Source organism: Chiloscyllium plagiosum, unplaced genomic scaffold (assembly GCF_037043375.1).
Source record: "Chiloscyllium plagiosum isolate Xiang-an unplaced genomic scaffold, Cpla_swu_hap1 HiC_scaffold_34, whole genome shotgun sequence".
Taxonomy (NCBI): domain Eukaryota; kingdom Metazoa; phylum Chordata; class Chondrichthyes; order Orectolobiformes; family Hemiscylliidae; genus Chiloscyllium; species Chiloscyllium plagiosum.
In genome coordinates, this window is record NW_028270172.1 from 50,541,109 (window position 1) to 50,561,484 (window position 20,376).

Below are 20,376 nucleotides of genomic sequence, written 5' to 3' on the forward strand. Positions count from 1 at the left end.
ACTATCCTATCTACCTGAGACTCCACTTTCAAGGAGCTATGAACCTGAGCTCCAAGGTCTCTTTAAGACCATAAGACATAGGAGCGGAAGTAAGGCCATTCAGCCCATCGAGTCCACTCCGCCATTCAATCATGGCTGATGGGCATTTCAACTCCACTTACCCGCATTCTTCCCGTAGCCCTTAATTCCTTGTGACATCAAGAATTTATCAATTTCTGCCTTGAAGACATTTAGCGTCCCAGCCTCCACTGCACTCTGTAGCAATGAATTCCACAGGCCCACCACTCTCTGGCTGAAGAAATGACTCCGCATTTCTGTTCTGAATTTACCCCCTCTAATTCTAAGGCTGTGTCCTAGTCTCCTCGCCTAATGGAAACAATTTCCTAGCGTCTACCCTCTCTAAGCCATGTATTATCTTGTAAGTTTCCATTAGATCTCCCCTTAATCTTCTAAACTCCAATGAATACAATCCCAGGATCCTCAGCCGTTCCTCATATGTTAGACCTACTATTTCAGGGATCATCTGTGTGAATCTCCGCTGGACACGCTCCAGTGCCAGTATGTCCTTCCTGAGGTGTGGGGACCAAAACTGGACACAGTACTCCAAATGGGGCCTAACCAGAGCTTTATAAAGTCTCAGTAGCACAACAGTGCTTTTATATTCCAACCCTCTTGAGACAACATTGCATTTGCTTTCTTAATCACGGACTCAACCTGCATGTTTACCTTTAGAGAATCCTCAACTAGCACTCCCAGATCCCTCTGTACTTTGGCTTTACGAATTTTCTCACCGTTTAGAAAGTAGTCTATGCTTGTATTCTTTTTTCCAAAGTGCAAGACCTTGCATTTGCTCACATTGAATTCCATCAGCCATTTCCTGGACCACTCTTCCAAAATGTCGAGATCCTTCTGCAGCCTCCCGACTTCCTCAGTACTACCTGCCTGTTCACCTAACTTTGTATCATCGGAAACTTCGCTAGAATGCCCCCAGTCCCTTCATCCAGATCATTAATATATAATGTGAGCAGCTGCGGCCCCAACACTGAACCCTGCGGGACACCGCTTGTCACCGGCTGCCATTCCGAAAAAGAACCTTTTATCCCAACTCTCTGCTTTCTGTCAGACAGCCAATCCTCAATCCATACCAGTAGCTCACCTCGAACACTATGGGCCCTCACCTTGCTCAGCAGCCTCCCGTGTGGCACCTTATCAAAGGCCTTTTGGAAGTCTAGGTAGATAACATCCACTGGGTTTCCCTGGTCTAACCTACTTGTCACCTCTTCAAAGAACTCCAACAGGTTTGTCAGGCACGACCTCCCCTTACTAAATCCATGTTGACTTGTTCTAATCCGACCCTGCTCTTCCAAGAATTTAGAAACCTCATCCTTAATGATGGATTCTAGAATTTTACCAACAACCGAGGTTAGGCTAATTGACCTATAATTTTCCATCTTTTGCCTTGATCCTTTCTTGAATAAGGGGGTTACAACAGCGATCTTCCAATCATCTGGAACTTTCCCTGACTCCAGTGACTTTTGAAAGATCTCAACCAATGCCTCCGCTATTTCCTCAGCCACCTCCCTCAGAACTCTAGGATGTAGCCCATCAATTTTTAGATCTTTTAGCTTTTCTAGCACTTTCTCTTTTGTAATGGCAACCATACTCAACTCAGCCCCCGACTCCCTTTAATTGTTGGGATATTACTCATGTCTTCCACTGTGAAGACTGATGCAAAGTACTTATTAAGTTCTCCTGCTATTTCCTTATCTCCCATCACTAGGCTTCCAGCATCAGTTAGAAGTGGCCCAATGTCTACTCTTGCCTGTCGTTTGTTTCTTATGTATTGAAAGAAACTTTTACTATCATTTCTAATATTACTGGCTAGCCTAGCTTCATATTTGATCCTCTCCTTCCTTATTTCTCTCTTTGTTATCCTCTGTTTGTTTTTGTAGCCTTCCCAATCTTCTGATTTCCCAGTGCTCTTGGCCACTTTACAGGATCTCTCTTTTTCTTTGATAGATTTCCTGACTTCCTTTGTCAGCCATGGCTGTCTAAGCCCTCCCCGGATAATCTTTCTCTTCTTGGGGATGAACCTCTGTACAGTGTCCTCAATTTTACCCACAAACTCCTGCCATTTTTGCTCTACTGTCTTCCCTGCTAGGCTCTGCTTCCAGTCTATTTTTGTCAGTTCCACTCTCATGCCCTCATAGTTACCTTTATTTAACTGTAACACCATTACATCCGATTTTGCCTTCTCTCTTTCAAACTGCAGACTGAACTCTACCATATTATGATCGCTGCTTCCTAAGTGTTCCCTTACTTTAAGATTTTTTATAAAGTCTGGTTCATTACATAGCACTAGGTCCAGAATAGCCTGCTCCCTTGTGGCCTCCATGACAAGCTGTTCCAAAAAGCCATCCTGTAAGCATTCCATGAATTCCCTTTCTTTGGATCCACTGGCAACATTATTTACCCAGTCCACCTGCATATTGAAGTCTCCCATGATCACCGTGACCTTGCCTTTCTGACGTGCATTCTCTATTTCCCGGTACATGTTGCGCCCCTGGTCCTGACCACTGTTAGGAGGTCTGTACATAACTCCCACTATGGTTTTTTTTGCCTTTGTGGTTCCTCAATTCCACCCACACAGACTCTACATCATCTGACGCTATGTCATTCAGCGCCATAGATTTAATTTTGTTCTTAACTAACAAGTCAACCCCGCCCCCTCTGCCCACCTCCCTGTCTTTTCGATAAGTTGAAAACCCTTGGATGTTTAACTGCCAGTCCTGACCCCCCTGTAACCATGTCTCTGTGATGCCTACCACATCATAATCATTCACGATGATCTGTGCCATTAGTTCGTCTGCTTTTTACGAATGTTGCGAGCATTCAGGTAAAGTGCCTTAATGTTAACTTTCTTATCATTAGAGATATTGGAAGTCATAAGAAGTCCTAAGTTATCCTTCCTTTTTGCTGCATTCCCAGTCTGCCTCAAGTTTAAATCTGCCTGCACATATGCTATCCTGTCGCTTATCTTTCCATTTAACTCCATACTCCCTGTCGCTTTCACTTTCCCTTCCCCCCAAATCAGAAGTTGTGTTGCCTCTTTAGGGAAATGTGGACCTGTATGCCTAGGTCCTTCTCTAAGCGTACTGCCATTTTTTGTGTATGAAATAAATCTTCCAATACATTACCTCACATTTGAGATAATACATTTCCAGGATGCTGCCTGGACTGGAGGGCTTATCTTATGAAGAGAGGTTGACTGAGCTCAGACTTTTTTCATTGGAGAAAAGGAAGAGGAGAGGGGACCTAATTGAGGTATACAAGATAATGAGAGGCATAGATAGAGTCGATAGCCAGAGACTATTTCCCAGGGCAGAAATGGCTGACACGAGGGGTCATAGTTTTAAGCTGGTTGGAGGAAAGTACAGAGGGGATGTCAGAGAGTTGTGAGAGCATGGAATGCGTTGCCAGCAGCAGTTGTGGAAGCAAGGTCATTGGGGACATCAAGATGTTGCCTGGGATGAAAGTGTCTGTTATGAGGAGATACTGGATAGGATTGGTTTATTTCTTCTGGAGATGAGGAGACTGAAGAGGGAATCTGACTGAGATATATAAAATGATGAGAAATATAGATAGGGTAAATCATAAGAATTTTCTCCCATTGCAGACATGTGTAAGACCAGATGTAAATGTAAGGTGAGGAGAATGTCGCTTAGAGGGGATTTGAGTAGAATTTTTCCACCCAGAGGGCGATAGAAATATGGAACGCATTGCTTGACAGGGTGGCAGCGACAAGTACTCTTGCCATTTTTAAGAAGCATCTGGACAAGCACGTAAAATGCCTGGGCATTTTCAGCTATGGACAAAGTGCAGTAAATGAGATTAGTGTAGTGAACTATTTGTTGGTCAGCATGGACATGCTGTTCGACTCCATGACTCCCTTTTAGAAAATTATGTTGATTCTGCCTGATTACATTTGAAATTTGAAAGTGTCTTGCTACAACATCTTTATAATAGCTTCTACTATCTCTCCTGTGACAGAATTTAAGTTAAAGGCCTATAAATTCATGCTTTCTATTTCCCTCTATTTTTGAATTAAGAAGCTGCAATTAGAATTTTCCAGAATTTATGGAATTTTGGAAAATTAAGGTTAACGCATTAACTATTCCAATAGTCACTTCTTTTAAGATGCAAGGATGATGCCCATTGGACCTAAGGATTTGTCAGGCTGCAAGCTTAAAAGCTTTCTGCATCTGCATGTTTACTTTCAGCGACTGGTGTACAAGTTAATCCAGGTCTTGCAATCAGGTGATTGCAATTTTTCTTGAGTACTCCATTACATTTCCTGCTTAATAGCTACTTCTTGGATATTAATACTACCCTGTACAGTGATGATTGATGTTAAATACTTGTTGATTTCATCTCCCATATCCCTATTTTCCATTATTTATTCCCAAGACTTATGTTCAAAAGGACCAACAATTGTTTCATTCACTTTAATTTTTGAAAATATCAATAGAATTGCATATTTTTCTTATATTTCTAGAAACGTTTCCTTTGTACGCTAATTTGCAACTCCTTATTAATATTTTTGTCATTTTTCACAGATTTTTACATTCTGTCCAACCTTCAAATCCGCATTTGATCTTTGTGCAATTATAAGCTTCACAGCTACCATTTTTATTTAACCACAGATAGGGGGTTCTCCCCTTAGAATTTTTTTTCTTTCTGGAATGTATTTATCCTGCACGTTTTGAAATATCCCCATAGATGACTATTAACCCATACCTTAATTAATGTGCCAGTTCACATTAATTAGCTCTGCTTTTGTGTCCTCCTAATTACACTTATTTAAGTTTAGAATACTAACTTGGAAACCACACTTTTCTCACTCAAACTGAATGCAAAATTTAATTCTGTTATGATTGCTGCGATCTATGAGCAGCTTCATACTAAGATCATTATTTCTATCTCCCTGCAAAACACCAGATCCAGTATTGCCCAATCTCTGGCTCACTCCAAATAGTTTCAAAAACTATCCTGAAAATATTCTATCAACTCCTCATTTAGGCAATTTATCCACATCTGATTTTTCAAGGTTTACTGAACTTACATGATTCTTCTCTATTGGGTTCATATTATTAATTAACAGAGCCACCTTCCATCATTTCCTAGATTTTTGTCCTTTCTAAATGCCATGTACCTTCAATATTCAGTTCCCAATCTGTGGCATTTTGCAGCCTCATCTCTGCAAAGGCTATCAGATTATACTTACTCACTTCTATTTGCATAACCAGTTGATTTGTTTTGAGTACTATGTGAATTCAGAAACAGAGTCTTTAGCTTTGCCCTTTTATTATTTTTGCAACCTGTAGCTTTATCTCTTGACTTAATCTTAGATTTACATTTTCTATCCCTTCCCATCATAGTACATCTATCATTTCTCATATTCCTAATCTACTATCAATCATCAGCAAAATGATGAAAAGAGTCACAACAGTGAAATCCAGAAGCACTTGCTCAACAATTTTCTAGAAACATAGAAAATAGGAGCAGGAACAGGTCATTTGGCCATAACACTGCATTTCCACTTGGGAAGTCTACAGCATTCTGGACTCAATAACAAGTCCACAATTTTAGTGCTACACCTCTTCCAAAGTCCAGACCCAACCTCCAAACCAGACCTTGTTGTCATGTGGTCGGTTATTACACACAACCTATTGTTAGCCCCTAATTCTCTCCATTAATGGCTAATAGTTCTTCTAGGCTGATTGTTATCCACTTCTTTGACTGTCCAATTGTTCTTCTCTCGCTTTGGGCTCTGTTCCCACCTATCATTTACTCCTGACCCTCTCTACCTTCTGCATAAAAAAACATTTTTTTCCTAGCTATCATTAGTTCTGAGGAAAGGTCACTGGACCCAACTATTAACTCTGATTTCTCTCCACAGATGCTGCCAGACCTGCTGAGCTTTGCCAGCAATTTTTGTTTTCATTAGGTCATTTGGCCCTTTGAGCCTGCTCAGTCATTCAGTATGATTAAGGTCACTAATTCAAATCATCCAACTCTATTCCTGCTTTCTCCCAATATGCTTTGATCCCTTTAGCCTCAATAACTATATCTGAATTCTTGAAAACATTCACTGTTTTGAGCTCAATCACTTTCAACTATTTGGCAAAGAATTCTGCAGGCTCACCACTCTGCGGGTGAGGAAATTACCCACCTCAGTCCTAAATGGCCTATCCCATATCCTTAGACTGTGACCACTGGTTCTGGACTCCCTGGTCACAGGGACATCTTTCCTGCATGTATCATGGCTAGTCCTTTTAGAATTCTATAGGTCTCTATGATAACACCAACAGCTCACCACCCTCCCCTACCACTTCCAACCCCCTCATCATTTTTGTAAATCCCAGTGAATCTAGTCTGAACCAGTCTAGTTACTCTCCAGAGGTCTGTCCTTTCATCCTAGGAATTAAACTGTTAAGCCTTCAGAAAACAGAGAATCCTTGAGAAACTTAGCAGGTCTGGCAGCATGTGTGTAGAGAGAAAAACAAAGTCAACATTTCAAAACTAGTAAGACTATTCCTCAGAGGCTTTGCACTCCCTCCAGATGCAAAAAATTCTTCCTCATTTAAGGAGACCTAAACTGCACACAATATTGCAGATATGGTCTCACCAAGGTCCCATATAATTACCACAAGGCAGCCCTGCTCCTGTACTCAAATCCTCTTGATATGAAGGCCAACATACATTTGTTTTCTTCACAGCCTGCTACACTTGCATGTTTACTTTTAGCAACTGGTGTATAAAGGCACCCAGATCTCATGGCATCTCTGCTTTTCCAAATCCATTGGCATTCAGATAATAACAGGTTTCCCTATTTTTAGCTCTGAAGTGGAAAAGTTCACAGTTATCCATATTATACTTCATTTGCCATGCATTTGCCCACTTACTCAACTTGTCCAAACACACTGAAGCATCTCTGCATCCTCCTCACAGTTCCCTTCCCACCCAGGTTTGGCTACAAACTTGGTGATATTACATTTAGTTCCTATATCTAAAATTATTAATATATGTTATGACTAGCTGGGGTCCAAGCACTGATCGCTTTGGTACCCCAATAGTCACTGACTAACACTCAGAAAAGCAATGTGCATTCCTACACTTTGTTTCCTGCACATTAACCAGTTCTCTAAACATGTTGGTACACTACACCCAATCATGCACTTAAATATACTAGTCAATAATGCTCAGTTTGGTTCTGCCAAGGCTTCATTACAAACTTGGTTCAAACATGAACTAAAGAGGTGAGGTGAGGTGAGAGTATTTCATTGACAGCAAGGTAAGATTTGACAGAGTTTGGCACCAAGAAGCAATAGAAAAATTGGAGTGAGTGGGAACTGGAGAAAAATTCTCCACTGGTTCAAGCCATATCTATCACAAAGGAAGATGGTTATGGTTGCTGGAGGTTAATCGTTTCAGTCCCATGACATCTCTGCAGGATTCCTCATGGTAGTGGCCTCAACCTAACATTCTTCAGCTGTTTCTTCAGTGACCTTCGTTCCATCATATGGTCAGAAGTGCAGATGTTTCTGATGATTTCACAATATTCAATACCATTTATAACACCTCAAATATTGAAGTAGCCCTTGTCCGTATGCAACTCAAGGACAACATTCGAGGTTGGGCTGGTAAGTGGCGAGTAATATTTGTGCCACACAAGAACCAAGAAAAATTCATCTCCATTAACAGACAATCTATTCATCATCCTTTTATAATCAACTATCATAGAATCCCCTACTGTCAGCAACAATTATCATAGATCAGAATTGGACCAGCCGTATAAATACTGTTGCTTCAAGAGTATGACACAGCTAGGAACCCTGTAGCAGTAATAGAACATAGAACGTTGAACATTACAGCACAGGACAGGCCCTTTGGCCCTCAATGTTGCATCGCCCTGTAAAACCAATCTGAAGCCCATCGAACCAACACTATTCCATTTTCATCCATTTGCCTATCCAATGACATTGAAATGCCGTAAAGTTGGCGAGTCTACTACTGTAGCAGGCAGTGCGTTCCATAACCCTACTACTCTCTGAATAAAGAAACTACCTCTGACATCTGTTCTACGTCTATCACCCATCAATTTGAAGCTATGCCCTCTCATTCTAGCCTCACCATCCGAGGAAAAAGGCTTTCACTGTCCACCTTATCTAATCTTCTGATGATCTTATATGTCTCAATTAAGTCACCTTTCAACCTTCTTCTCTCGAAGAAAAACAGCCTCAAGTCCTTTAACCTTTCCTCATAAGATCTTCCCTCCATAGCAGACAACATCCTAGTAAATCTCCTCTGAACCTTTTCCAATGCTTCCTCATCCTTCCTATAATGCAGTGAGTAGAACTATCCATAATATTCCAAGTGCGGCCGCACTAGAGCTTTCGACAGCTGCAGCATGGTTCCGAAACTCGACCCCTCTACTAATAAAAGCTAACACACTGTGTGCCTTCTCAACAACCCTGTCAATCTGCGTGGCAACTTTAAGGGTTCTGTATACATGGACACCGAGATCTCTCTGCTCATCTACATTACCAAGAATTTTATCATTAATCCAGTACTTTGCATTCCTGTTACTCCTTCCAAAGGGAATCACCTAACACTTCTCTGCATTAAACTCCATTTGCCACCTTCCAGCCCAGCTTTGCAGCTTATCTATGCCCCTCTGTAACCTACATCATCCTTTAGCACTATCCATAACTGTACCAACATTAGTGTCGTCTGTAAATTTACTAACCCATCTTTTCCACACCCTCATCCAGGTCATTTATAAAAATGACAAACAGCAGTGGACCCAAAACAGATCCTTGCAGTAGTAACTGAACTCCAGGATGAACATTTCCCATCAACCACCACACTCTGTCTTCTTTCAGCTAGCCAATTTCTGATCCAAACCGCTAAATCACCCTCAATCCCTTGCCTCCGTATTTTGTGCAGGAGGTTACCGTGGCGAACCTTGTCAAACACTTTACTGAAATCCATATACACCAATAGCTTTATCCTCATCCAGCTGTTTGGTCACCTTCTCAAAGAACTCAATTAGGTTTGTCAGGCACGACCTACCCTTCACAAAACCGTGTTGACTATCCGTAATCAATTTACTCCTTTCGAGATAATTACAAATCCTATCTCTTATAACCTTTTCTAACACTTTACCTACAACCGAAGTAAGGCTCACTGGTCTATAATTACCAGGGTTGTCTCTACTCCCCGTCTTGAACAAGGGAATAACATTTGCTATCCTCCAGTCTTCCGGCACTTTTCCTGCAGACAATGATGACATAAAGATCAAAGCCAAAGGCTCTGCAATCTCCTCCCTTGCTTCCCAGAATATCCTTGGATAAATCCCATCCGGCCCAGGAGATTTATCTATTTTCACACTTTCCAGAATTTCTAACACCTCCTCCTTGTGAAGCTCAATCCCATCTAGTCTAGTAGCCTGTCTCTCAGTATTCTCCTAGACAACATTGTATTTTTCCAGTGCGAATACTGATGAAAAATATTCTTTTTAGCGCTTCTTCTCTCTCCTCTGACTCCATGCACAACTTCCCACTACTGTCCTTGATTGGCCCTAATCTTACTCTGAGGAGAAAGTGAGGTCTGCAGATGCTGGAGATCAGAGCTGGAAATGTGTTGCTGGAAAAGCGCAGCAGGTCAGGCAGCATCCAGGGAACAGGAGAATCGACGTTTCGGGCTGCCTGACCTGCTGCGCTTTTCCAGCAACACATTTCCAGCCCTAATCTTACTCTAGTCATTCATATATCCTATATATATCTATAGAAAGCTTTAGGGGTTTCCCTGATCCTATCCACCAACAACTTCTCATGCCCCCTCCTCGGTCGTCTTAGCTCTTTTTCAAGGACACACAGGAGCTGTTCCTTGAGTAAACTCCACATTTCAATCATGCCCATCCCCTGCAATTTCCTTCCCCATTGTATGCATCCTAAATCTTGCCTAATCACATCACAATCGCCTTTCACCCATGTATAACTTTTGCCCTGTTGTATATACCTATCCTTTTCCATTGCTAAAGTATACATAACTGAATTGTGATCACTATCACCAAAGTGCTCACTTACCTCCAAATCTAACACCTGGCCAGGCTCACTACCCTGTACCAAATCTAATGTGGCCTTGTCCCTTGTTGGCCTGAATACATACTGTGTCAGAAAACCCTCCTGTACTCAGTGGACAAAAACTGACCCATCTAAAGTACTTGAACCAAAGTATTCCCAGTCAATATTTGGAAAGTTGAAGTCCCCATAATAACTACCCTGTCACTCTCGGTCCTATCGAGAATCATCTTTGTTATCCTTTCCTATAAATCTCTGGAACTATTTGGAGGCCTATAGAAAACCACCAAAAGGGTGACCTCTCCTTTCCTGTTGCTACTCTCAGCCCATACTAGCTCAGTTGACAAGTCCTCAAACATCCTTTCTGCAGCTGTAATACTGTCCTTGACTAACAATGCCCTTCCCCCACCTCTTTTACCATCTTCTCTGTTCTTTCTGAAACATCTAAAGCCCGGAGCCTGCAACAATCATTCCTGTCCCTGCTCTACCCATGTCTCTGAAATGGCCACAACATCGAAATCCCAAGTACTGACTTATTCTGCAAGCTCACCCATTTTATTCCGGATCCTCCTGGCGTTGAAGTAGACACACTTCAAACCAACTTCTTGCTTGCTGGTGCCCTCTTGCAACCCTGAAACCTTATTTCGGACCTCCCTACTCTCAATCTTCTCTATACTCGAACTACAATTTAGGACCCATCCCCCTGCTGAATTAGTTTAACCCACCTGAAGAGCATTAGCAAATTTCCCTCCCCCCCCAACCCTGGGATATTGGTACCCCTCTGGTTCAAGTGAAGACCATCCTGTTTGTAGAGGTTTCAGTAATGTCTATTCACCATCAACAATGTACAAGTCAGAAATGTGATGGAATATTCTCTATTTGCCTGGCCAGGTACAGTACAGTTAGAATAGCACTCAAGGAACTAAACACCTGGACCACTCCCTCTGGCCTTTTACCTGCATTCGATGTTCATTCAGAACTCTCAACATGACATCGGTTGCCTCAATTTCTCTGCTCCATTACCCATTCCAACATATCCTCTCGGGAACTGACTGCACTCCATGCTAAAACAAAGTTCTGAGGAAGGGTTACTCGACCCCGAAATGTTAACTCTGATTTCTGTCCATAGTTGCTACCAGACCTGATGAGCTTTTGCAGCAATTTCTATTTTTGAAACTAAACACCATATATGGCCCTTGTTTGGCATTCTATCTACACAGGGAGAAAGTGAGGACTGCAGATGCTGGAGATCAGAGCTGAATAATGTGTTGCCGGAAAAGCGCAGCAGGTCAGGCAGCATCCAAGGAACAGGAGAATCAACGTTTCGGGCATAAGCCCTTCTTCAGGAAAGGGCTTATGCCTGAAACGTCGATCCTCCTACTCCTTGGATGCTGCCTGACCTGCTGCGCTTTTCCAGCAACACATATTCCATCTACACATTCAAAATTCATTCTCTTCATCACTTTGTGAGGTGGCAACATTGCATACCATCTACAAGATATAATGCAGTAACTCACCAAGGCTGCTTTGATAGCATCTTCCAAACTCATGACCTATACCACTAAGGAGGCGAAGCACAAGTTGCATGGTTGCACCACTACCTGCAAGTTCCCCTCCAACTGACACACCATCCTAACTTGGAACAATAATGTTTTCACTATCATTAGGACAAAGTCATGGAACATATTTCCTAACAGCACTGTATTATTACCTCAAGGACAGCAGCAATTTCTTTCTCAAGGGTAATTAGGAATGGACACTGACTGCTTCCCTAGCCAACGAAGCCTAACTTCTATGACTGATTCTTTTTAAGTGCTGATTCTGTCCAGACCTGTCATAATTTTCTAAATCTCCAATTATCAAATTTGACAGACCCTTCAAAAGGAATTGGATATATATTTCAAGAAGATTACATTTCAAATATAAAGGAAATGAGTAGAGGAGTGGACTATCTGTATTGCTATGCAAAAAAAGATTTGAGGAGCAAACTGCCTTGCTTCTGTGCTGTACTATTATATGATTTTATCCTAGTTCAAGGCTGGAGAAGTTATCCTTATATCATGACTCCTAAATTTGACCTAATCAAATTTCATCCAGGAGAATACCATATCTCTCTTTACCCCATATCATTGAATCCTACACTGTGCATAACAACTAGTTAAGTTACTAGTCCCTTGGAGATAACAAAACATTTAGGGCAATATTATCTAATAATTATATATATTCCATAGCTAACACTTCTGTACACTATGAGATGCTACATGCTGCATAATAGTTATGTGTTGCATGTGTATAGGTACCTTTTATTATAAAACAGCACATCATCAAATCTACTGTAAGCATCATCATTAGAAATTTCGTGGAAAATTTTAAAATGGATTATAATAAATTACTAAATGAAAACCTACCTGTCTTTCATTAGTTGATATAGGTTTTCTTTCATGTATTCAAAAACAAAGTAGAGATGATCATTTTCCCTTATAACTTCTTTCAGCTTGATAACATTTGCATGATTTAACTTCTTAAGTGACTGTAAAAGAAAACTACATTGTTAATGAACTAATTATAAGACAGAAAACATCAAGAACATTTTGTCTGCCAAACTTAATTTAATTTTTGAGGTGGTAACAGGAGACAATGTAATTTATCTAGATTTCCAAAAGCCCTTGGATATGGTGCAGGAAATTCAAATAAAGTCAGAGAATGTGGAGTCAGAGGACAAGTGCAAAATGGAATGCTAGTTAACATAAAAACAGAAAGCAGAGAGTGTGTTACTCAGCATGACTGAAGTTAGGAAATGGTTAATATTCCAAAGGATCAGTGGTGTTCAAAATTTAAAATTATGATTTGGACTCTGGAATCAACAAATTTACAGCTGACAAAGTTTTGGGGGAAAGACAGTGACAGTAATAGCTAAAGCGAAAGAAGACTGCAACAAATTAGAGGAGGATATTAAAAAACTTGTAGGATATGCAAATAGTTGTCAATGTAAATCACAAATAAATGTGAGGTTGTAGATTTGGAAGGAATAAGAAGAGAAAGTGCAAGTGTAGGTAAGATACAGCAATAAAAGTACAAAATATCAATCACTGAAAGTTCGCAAGGAAACAAATGAAAGATAAGTGCAAACCTTTATTTCTAGAAAGATAGAATGGTAAAATAGTGAAGTTATACTAAACTATATCAAGCCCAGGTTACGCCACACTTTACAGTACTGTGTGCCATTTCAGGGGAATTCAGTTTTTAGGAAGGACTAACAAAAAGGAAAAGGAGGTGGGGTAATAATGCTGCTTAAAAAGGACATTAACACAATAATGAGGGAGGATATTAACTCCAATGAAGTGAAATCTGTGTGTGTAGAACTCAGAACTACCAAGGGACAGAAAAGTATAGTGGAGGATATATATAGACTCCCAAACTGCAGTGCTAGTGTTGGGGAGGGCATTAAACAGAAAATTAGAAATGCACACAATAAAAGGCACAGCTGTAATTATGGTTGACTTTAATCTGCATATAGTTTGGGCAAATCTAATCACAGTGCCATACAGGAAGAATTTCTGGAGAGTGCTGGAGATGGTTTTCTGGATCACTACATTCAGGAACCAACTAAAGAATCAGCCGTCTTAGATAAAGCGATAATTGGCAACCTAATTGTGCTGGGTCTCTTATTAAGAGTGACCATAATATGAAATTCTTCATTTAGACACAGAGTGATATAGTTGATTCTGAGGTAAATTAAACTACAAAGGCATGAGACAGAAGCTGACTATAATAAATTTGGAAACATTACTTACAGGAATAACCATGGATAGGCAAGGGCAAGCATTTAAAGACTGCATGGAGGAACTACAATAATTGCTTCTTCCTGTTTGGCATGAAAGAAAACGAGAAAGGTGGCCTGACCATGGCTAATTAGGGACAGCTTCAGATCCAAAGAAGGGGCATATGAATTGGCCAAAAATAGCAGAAGACTTGAGATTGGAAGCAGTTTAGATTTCAGTATTAGAGAACAGAGGCATTGATTAAGGGGGGGCAAATGAAGAATGAGATTAAGCTTACAAGGAACACGCAACCTGATTGTAAAAGCTTCAGTCAGTACATGACCAGGTAAATGTGGGTCCCTTACAACTAGAAACATGCAAAGTTATAATGGGAAACAAAAAGATGGCAAACCAATTAAATACATATCTCAGTTCTGGCTTCACAAAGCAGGACAAAAATAATGTCACAAAAAATGTTCAGAAAAAGGGGTCTCATGAGAGAGAGGAACTGAAGGAAATCAGAAAAGGCCATCTTTCTAGATCTACAAACTCTGAAAAGTTCATATGGATTGGAGATTAGCTAATTTAACCCCACTTTACAAAGGTCAAGATATAACCAGTTAACCCGACTTCGGTTGTAGGGAAAATGCTAAAAGTCCATGATAAAGATTTAATAGCAAAGCACTTGAAAAACAATGCCAGGATTAGACAAAAGTCAGCACAGACTTACAAAAGTCAAATCGTGCTTGACAAATGTACTGGACTTTTGCAAGGATATAACAAGTAGAATTATAAGGAGGAGCCAGTGGATGCAGTTTACTTGGACTTCCAGAAGGCTTTCAATAAGGTCCTACATAAGAGTTTAGCAATAAAATTAAACAGCATGTGATTGGGATTACAGGGCAACCCCCATATACGCAGAATTGGTTTCCATGGTTTCAGTTACCTGAGGTTTACTGCGGCCCAAACATATTATATGGACCCTTCCTGAACCAGGGACCAGGAGGTTGCTTTGGTGAATTTCCCATTTAAATGAATGGGTTCGCTCCTATCCATGGATTTGGCATCCACAGTAAGTCCTGAAACTTATCCCCTGGTACAGGGGAGAACTACTGTACTTGACATTCATGGATAGATTACTGGCTGGTAGCCAGGAAAAAAAGTGTGGAAATAAAACTTTTTCTCCCTAAGTGGCAGTCAGTGACTAGTGAGTACCAGAGAAATCAGTGCTTGACCCCAGCAATTCATATTATATATCTTAATTATTTAGCGATGGGAACTAAATGCGATATCTCCAAGTTTCTAGATCACACAAAACTAGATGAGAGGGTGAATAGTGAGAAGGCTGAAGAGAAGCTTCAGTGTGATTTGGACAAGTTGAGTGAGTGGATGTGGGAGAAAATCCACTTCCCTGTCCACCAAAGCTTTTCACTGTGCTTCGGTACACATGACAATAAATTTAATTCAATTCAATTCAAACCTATAGCATACCCATAAAGAACATAAGGAACCATGTCTGCCTAAGCCTCAACAGAAACAACCCAGACTGATTCGGGATAGTCAACATGGCTTTGTGCATGGGAAATCATGTCTCACAAACTTGATTGAGTTTTTTGAAGAAGTAACAAAGAAGATTGATGAGGGCAGAGCAGTAGACGTGATCTACATGGACTTCAGTAAGGCGTTCGACAAGGTTCCCCATGGGAGACTGATTAGCAAGGTTAGATCTCATGGAATACAGGGAGAACTAGCCATTTGGATACCGAACTGGCTCAAAGGTAGAAGACAGAGGGTGGTGGTGGAGGGTTGTTTTTCAGACTGGAGGCGTGTGACCAGTGGAGTGCCACAAGGATTGGTGCTGGGCCCTCTACGTTTTGTCATTTACATAAATGATTTGGATGCGAGCATAAGAGGTACAGTTAGTAAGTTTGCAGATGACACCAAAATTAGAGGTGTAGTGGACAGCAAAGAGGGTTACCTTAGATTACAACATGATCTGGACCAGATGGGCCAATGGGCTGAGAAGTGGCAGATGGAGTTTAATTCAGATAAATGCGAGGTGCTGCATTTTGGGAAAACAAATCTTAGCAGGGCTTATACACTTAATGGTAAGGTCCTAGGGAGTGTTGCTGAACAAAGAGACCTTGAAGTGCAGGTTCATAGCTCCTTGAAAGTGGAGTCGCAGGTAGATAGGATAGTGAAGAAGGTGTTTGGTATGCTTTCCTTTATTGGTCAGAGTATTGAGTACAGGAGTTGGGAGGTCATGTTGGGGCTGTACAGGACATTGGTTAGGCCACTGTTGGAATACTGCGTGCAATTCTGGTCTCCTTTCTATCGGAAAGATGATGTGAAACTTGAAAGGGTTCAGAAAAGATATACAAGGATGTTGCCAGGGTTGGAGGATCTGAGCTACAGGGAGAGGCTGAACAAGCTGGGGCTGTTTACCCCGGAGCGTCGGAGGCTGAGGGGTGACCTTATAAAGGTTTACAAAATTATGAGGGGCATGAATAGTAAACAGACAAAGTCTTTTCCCTGGGGTCGGGGAGTCCAGAACTAGAGGGCATAGGTTTAGGGTGAGAGGGGAAAGATATAAAAGAGACCTAAGGGGCAACCTTTTCACGCAGAGGGTGGTACGTGTATGGAATGAGCTGCCAGTGGATGTGGTGGAGGCTGGTACAATTGCAACATTTAAAAGGCATTTAGATGGGTATATGAATAGGAAGCATTTGAAAGGATATGGGCCGGGTGCTGGCAGGTGGGACTAGATTGGGTTGGGATTTCTGGTCGGCATGGACAGGTTGGACCGAAGGGTCTGTTTCCATGCTGTACAGCTCTATGACTCTATGCCTCAGCCTTGATGCAACAGGCTAACCAAGACACTCGGCAACAAACAGGAGATGACTCAAGCACTTCCAGATTGGAGAATACACTTCCCGAGACAGCCTGACTTCCTAGTCCTTAGTAAGCACAATTGCTCCCGAAACCGTAAGGGCAGTCTCGCTCCTCACACATCCTGGAACTCCACAAAAGATGCTCACTCTAAAAGGCGCCAAGGTACCATACTTGTGGACTAACCACAATGGAAACCTATTGATGCCAGGATGAGAGACATTAGCATCTACTCTCACAGAGAATTGGAATCTCCTAACTCAATCACGGACTGATTGCTGCTCCTGGACAGTTGATTGTCCTCCCATTGAACATGGTTTACTCTTGATTATACTGTAATTTAAACCACATTACTGTACCCCTATAAAACTGCCTGGGCCCACTGCTTGAGGAAGAGAACCCTTGATCTACCTGTACAAACTGTCAGTTCTGTGTCAGCCTAGCCAATTTCTCTGCCAGCGATATCGCTTGTAATAAACAGCTTGTCAATTTCAACTGTTCCACGCTTATGTGGTCTCTGTTCAATTAGGTAATCTCTCCAACAGTGGGCAAATGCATGGATGATGTAGTAAAATGTGGATTGATGGGAGCTTATCCACTTCCATTGCAAAAACAGGATGGCAGTTATCTGAATGGTGACAGATTGGTATGGGGGTGGTGCCACGTGACCTCAGTGTCCTTCTAATTCTGTCATTGACAGTGAGTGCAGGCGCAGCAAGTAATGAAGAAGGAAAATGGTTTGTTGGCCTTCAGAGCCAGAGGATTAGAGGACATCTAACAAAAAGCTGCCAAACGTTATATGGCTAATTCTTGTTGATTCAGCAAAAAAAAGCAGACTAGTTTATGTATTATCTTAATACCAACCATAAAAGTAACCATTAACATCGGAAAACATAATGGATCCACAAGTCGACAAACTTCTGAGACGACAGTAATTCCAGCTCAACTGACTTTTCTTTCTAGAACAATGACTCATTAAAAGATTAGATTAGATTAGATTAGATTACTTACAGTGTGGAAACAGGCCCTTCGGCCCAACAAGTCTACACCGACCTGCCGAAGCGCAACCCACCCAGACCCATTCCCCTACAAGCCACGGGCCTACCACAGACGTTAGTACTGAGATATAAGAATTTAAGTAGGCTATACATCTAGCAGACTATTGTATGTGCAGCAGTTGATATGTTGATTGTGCTCAACCTAGCCTGTGCTTGCAAACTCCAGAACTGTACATACACAATTTGTTGTGATTCTGCTTTAGATATCATCTATTAAATAATGTGGACTATGTTAAGAATTAATCACTTATCAATTGGGCCGGCACTTGCACCATTACACACGGCTTAGTTTTACGTAGGCAAAATGAAATTACACAAATATTGCACCTCTTTCATTGAAAATAAAGGATATAGAAATTGCTAATCATTGTTGTTAGAATTGCCCGGAGAGTTTAAACTTCTTATGGTCAATGCCCCATTGATCAGGATCTTACGTAAATGTCTCCAACTCTAAAAGTACCATGATAGTTATCCAGAGAACATTTGACTATTGAAACTTGGTCTAACACGTGGACAACTCTATAATCCAACGCAAACACATCCAATTATCACCCAATCGGACTCAACTACTCTGGACCCAAAAGGACTCCCAAATACATTGTGGCCAAAAACCCCTCAAATCAGAGAACACCCTCTCACCAGATCCTGATCCAATTGCTCCACACCAACTCGATGACCTCCCAATGACCAGACCTGACTACCTGCCCCAACTCAATCATACTATTGTCCGACTGCCCATACACCCCAATTGCCTAAAACCCCCACAACCTGCTGACCCACCCCAAACTACCTGTACAATCCAACCTGTCTATGCACCCACACACTTCACTCAGCTGCCCCATCTGCCTTACTCACCTATCAACTACACTCATTCATCCACTGAAAGACTGGCCCTTTAAGCTTAATGCTGAGGATCCCTCAAAAAAATAGACATGTCCTCTCTTCTCACAAGTGTACTCATAACCATAGCTGAAAATGTGTTGCTGGAAAAGCACAGCAGGTCAGGCAGCATCCAAGGAGTAGGAGAATCGACTTTTCAGGAAGAAGGGCTCATGCCCGAAACATCGATTCTCCTGCTCCTTGGATGCTGCCTGACCTGCTGCGCTTTTCCAGCAACACATTTTCAGCTCTGATCTCCAGCATCTGCAGTTCTAACTTTGGCAGCACGGTGGCACAGTGGTTAGCACTGTTGCCTCACAGTGGTCCTGCTCACAGAGAACCGGGTTCAATTCCCACCTCAGGTGACTCTCTGTGTGGAGATTGCACATTCTCCCCGTGTCTGTGTGGGTTTCCTCCGGGTGCTCCGGTTTCCTCCCACAGTCCAACAAAAAGTGCAGGTTAGGTGAATTGGCCATGCTAAATTGCCCCTAGTGTTAGATGAAGGGGTAAAATATAGGGGGGGGTGGGTGGGGGTGGGTGTGGGTGGGTGTGGACTTGTTGGGCTGAAGGGCCTGTTTCCACACTGTAGGGAATCTAATCTAATCTTCTCCTACTCATAACCATAGTGTGTCGTGCCAAACATCCCTTAAAGTTCTCCTTTATCCTGATTTTGTACTTTTCTTGAATTCTCTCTTATCACCAATAGCCCCCAGCTTGTCTCCTTTGAGCTTATTTTGTCCACCACATTCTCTCTGAAATCTACCCTACTAAATTGCTAATCATTATTTCCTTTCCTGACTCGCATCTAAGTTGAAATCATTACAGCTTTTTCTTTTCACACCTAATGCCCCCCTCACCCAAAGAACAAGTCTTGACCTACATTTCTTTCATTCCTACTGCTTCACCTCGAACCTCTTTTCTCTCCCCAAAATCCTTAAAAGCATTGCTTTATCCCAAATCCTTGCAAAACATTCTTGTAACCACCTGCTCAAACTCTCCAGTTTCCACCCATGATAGTAATACTCAACAAAGTTCTTAGCAAGATACAAATGACACTGTAGTTGAGTGTCAGAAAGGTAACTCATTCATTCTCGTTGTCCTCAACTTGTCTGTAACCTATGACATGATCACAAAATTTTTCGAGGTGAAAGTGAGGATGGCAGGCGCTGGAGATCAGAGTCGAGAATGTGGTGCTGGAAAAGCACAGCAGGTCAGGCAGAATCCGAGGAGCAGCAGAATCAACGTTTCAGGCAAAGGCCCTGAATCATGGAGGACCTTTCCCCCAAACGTCGATTTTCCTGCTCTCAGACGCTGCCTGACTTGCAGTGCTTTTCCAGCACCACACACTCGACATAAAATTCTCCTGCTACGATGACCAATTCAGCGGGATTGTACTTGTTTTGATTTCAAAGTTCCAGAAACATTGTCAAAGATAGACAATCCTAACGTTCCTCTCATCTTGCGTTTTCATCCAGAATGTTTGCAATGATTTCAGGTACAGTCTCAACATGGTCATAGGGTCATAGAGATGTACAGCATGGAAACAGACCCTTCGGTCCAATCCGTCCATGCCGACCAGATATCCCAACCCAATCTAGTCCCACCTGCCAGCACCCGGCCCATATCCCTCCAAACCCTTCCTAT

General features: G+C 41.7%; 1 protein-coding gene across 1 annotated transcript in view; it reads right to left on the minus strand.

Moving 5' to 3' along the window:
• Positions 1 to 20,376, minus strand: part of mak (male germ cell-associated kinase) — a 220,107-nt gene that overhangs the window by 128,458 nt on the left and 71,273 nt on the right. Inside the window, exon 4 of the mRNA XM_043719022.2 lies at positions 12,554 to 12,675. Coding sequence (XP_043574957.1) covers positions 12,554 to 12,675 — 122 coding nt within the window. The remainder of the gene's footprint in view (positions 1 to 12,553; positions 12,676 to 20,376) is intronic.